Here is a 2,803-nt window from a genome sequence, read left to right as displayed (position 1 = left end):
TTCTCCACCGCTGCTGATGGACAGACTCAAGTAGAGATCAAGGTTTGTCAGGGAGAGCGAGAGATGGCTGCAGACAACAAGACTCTGGGACAGTTCACCCTGGTACAAAACATTCACATGCACCTTTACATGTATGCATTTAGCAGACGTTTTTATCCAGACTTACAGAAGAGGCACAAAGAGCCAGCAACACTCATAATACGCAGTGCTAGGTTTATTAGACATCTAGATTAGGAAGCATGCTAGAGAAGACCATAAACGTGTTTTTTCATATCCAGTCATGGCTCAGATGTTGTATTTATGTGCTGAACAGGTCGGCGTCCCTCCGGCTCCTCGTGGTGTTCCTCAGATTGAAGTCACCTTTGATATCGACGCTAACGGGATCGTGCACGTCTCCGCTAAAGACAAGGGCACCGGCCGAGAACAGCAGAGTGAGTCCAGACAAACATCAATGATATATGCTATTCCCAAAGGAAATCCAGACTTTTTCTTTAATCTTTCACTAAAATATGTGACCCTGGAGTCTTAAGTGTCAATTTTTCAAAATTGAGATGTATGCATCATATGAAAGCTGAATAAATAAGCTTTCAATTGATGTATGGTTTGTTAGGATATGACATTATTTGAAAATCTGGAATCTGAGGGAGCAAAAAAATCTAAATATTGAGAAAATCATCTTTAAAGTTGTTCAAATGAAGTTCTTAGCAATGCATATTACTAATCAAAAATTAAGTTTTGATATATTTACGGTAGGAAACTTACTAAACATCTTCATGGAACATGATCTTTACTTAATATCCTAATGATTTTTGGCATAAAAGAGAAATGTATAATTTTGACCCATACAATGTATTGTTGGCTATTGCTACAAATATACCCCAGCGACTTAACACTGCTTTTGTGCTGCAGGGACACAGATGAGGCTGAAACCAGCACGTCTAGTGCAAGAAGGCTTTGACTTTTTCATTTTACGAGTAAAATACTTAAGTACTGTTCAAATCAGATACTCAAAGACTTTTACTCAAGTTGTTTTGTAATTGGCGACTTGTGACGGAGTCATTTTTGACGTAAGGTATCTGTACTTTCACAACAAGTATGTTCTTTACACCTCTGAGACTTTTAGACTGTTCAGTTTTCTTATAATTGTAAGTCAGTTCTGCAAGCATGCTGGAAGAAACTCACTTTCCCACCGTCATAAAGGCCTCGTCGACGTTGAGTCCGGTTTTGGCACTGGTCTCCAGGAAAATGACTCCGTATTCCTGCAAAAACCAAGTTTGAAGGAGTTAATGTGAATAAAGCTCTTACTGTTTGGGTTCCCAATCCAAATTTTGACCAATAAATGTACATTAATTATGAATTAGGTATTACTTGTCTTGTAATTTGTGAACTGGTTCAGAAAGAATAATTAAAGCTGTACTAGCTTATACATACTGTACACATTCAGTAATACATATATACACACAATCGGTCAAAAGTTTGAAATATTTATGATTTTGTGATGTTTTTGAAAGACGTCTCTTCTGTTCAAAGCTGCATTTATTTGATCAAGAAACAGTAAAAATTGTGAAATATTATTATAATTTAAAACAGCTGTTTTCTATGTGAATATCTGTTAAACTGTAATGTATTTCTGTGATGCGCAGCTGTATTTTCAGCATCATTACTGCAGTCTTCAGTGTCACATGATCTTCAGAAATCATTCTAATATGCTGATTTGCTGCTCAAGAAACATTTCTGATTATTATCAATGTTGAAAACAGTCGTGCTGCACAATATATCTTTGTGGAAACCGTGATGCATTTTATTTTTCAGGATTTCAGGATATTTTTCTAAAGAACAGCATTTACTAAAAATAGAAACATTTTGTAACTTTATTAATGTTTTTACTAGCACTTTTGATCAATTTAATACATCCTTTCTGAATAAATTTCTTAATAATACATTTTTTAAATGGTAATCTCTGACAGTTTCCACAAAAATATTGGGCAGCACGAATGTTTTCAACATTGATAATAATCAGACTGTTTCTTAAAGCAGCGAATCAGCATATTACTATGATTTCTGAAGGCTTAATAGAGAGATTGAAGGCTTTCCATGACTTCTGAGATCATATTTTTTCCATGTTTCTATGACTGTGGGAACTAAAGAGCCGACAGAAACGCTCGCTCATGATCAGATCTGAAACACAGTGATTGAGACTCACTCTGGCGAGTTTCTCTCCCTCGTCTCGTCTGATCGCTCGAGCGCTGGTCATATCTGACTGTAGAGACGACACGTACAGTTACAGTTACACTGCGTGCAGAGTTATGGCTTATATAACACGAGATCTAAGCTCAAAGTCTTCTTACCTTGTTGCCAAGCAACATGATGACCACATCATCCTGAGCATATTCATGGATCTCAGTAAGCCACGCCTACAACAAAACATCCAGCCAATCAGAAGCCTCTAACATTCTCTCTCTAGAGATCTAAAAAACTCATGTCGAATAATGTTAGATATTTATTATGACAATTAGTTAAATTATGCTAGATAAACAACATACTATCTGCCACAACCACAAACCATTATTATAGTGAACTAAAAAAAACTTTTGTTACATAATAAAGCAATAAGCCCCAAGAAGCCGTGGTTTACAGTGAATTTATAACAGCTAAGGGACGTTGTTAGGCACGACGCGAAGCGGAGCTAACCCCCTTAGCTGTTATAAATTCACTGTAAACCACGGCTTCACGGGGGTTATTGCTTTTATAAAACGGTTATTCCATATACGTAGTAAGGTTTCACAAAATAAAACAGAGCAAA

General features: G+C 36.6%; 1 protein-coding gene across 1 annotated transcript in view; it reads right to left on the bottom strand.

The window, feature by feature from the left end:
- LOC107659676 (ras-related protein Rab-37-like) overlaps nt 1-2,803 on the bottom strand; it is a 10,678-nt gene that overhangs the window by 1,735 nt on the left and 6,140 nt on the right. The window contains exons 6-8 of the mRNA XM_016448685.1: nt 2,349-2,414; nt 2,204-2,260; nt 1,183-1,259 (exon numbers count right to left, since the gene is read on the bottom strand). Coding sequence (XP_016304171.1) covers nt 1,183-1,259; nt 2,204-2,260; nt 2,349-2,414 — 200 coding nt within the window. The remainder of the gene's footprint in view (nt 1-1,182; nt 1,260-2,203; nt 2,261-2,348; nt 2,415-2,803) is intronic.

This window comes from Sinocyclocheilus anshuiensis, unplaced genomic scaffold (genome assembly GCF_001515605.1).
Source record: "Sinocyclocheilus anshuiensis isolate Anshui unplaced genomic scaffold, SAMN03320099.WGS_v1.1 scaffold75, whole genome shotgun sequence".
NCBI lineage: Eukaryota > Metazoa > Chordata > Actinopteri > Cypriniformes > Cyprinidae > Sinocyclocheilus > Sinocyclocheilus anshuiensis.
This window is presented reverse-complemented; position numbering and strand designations above follow the sequence as displayed.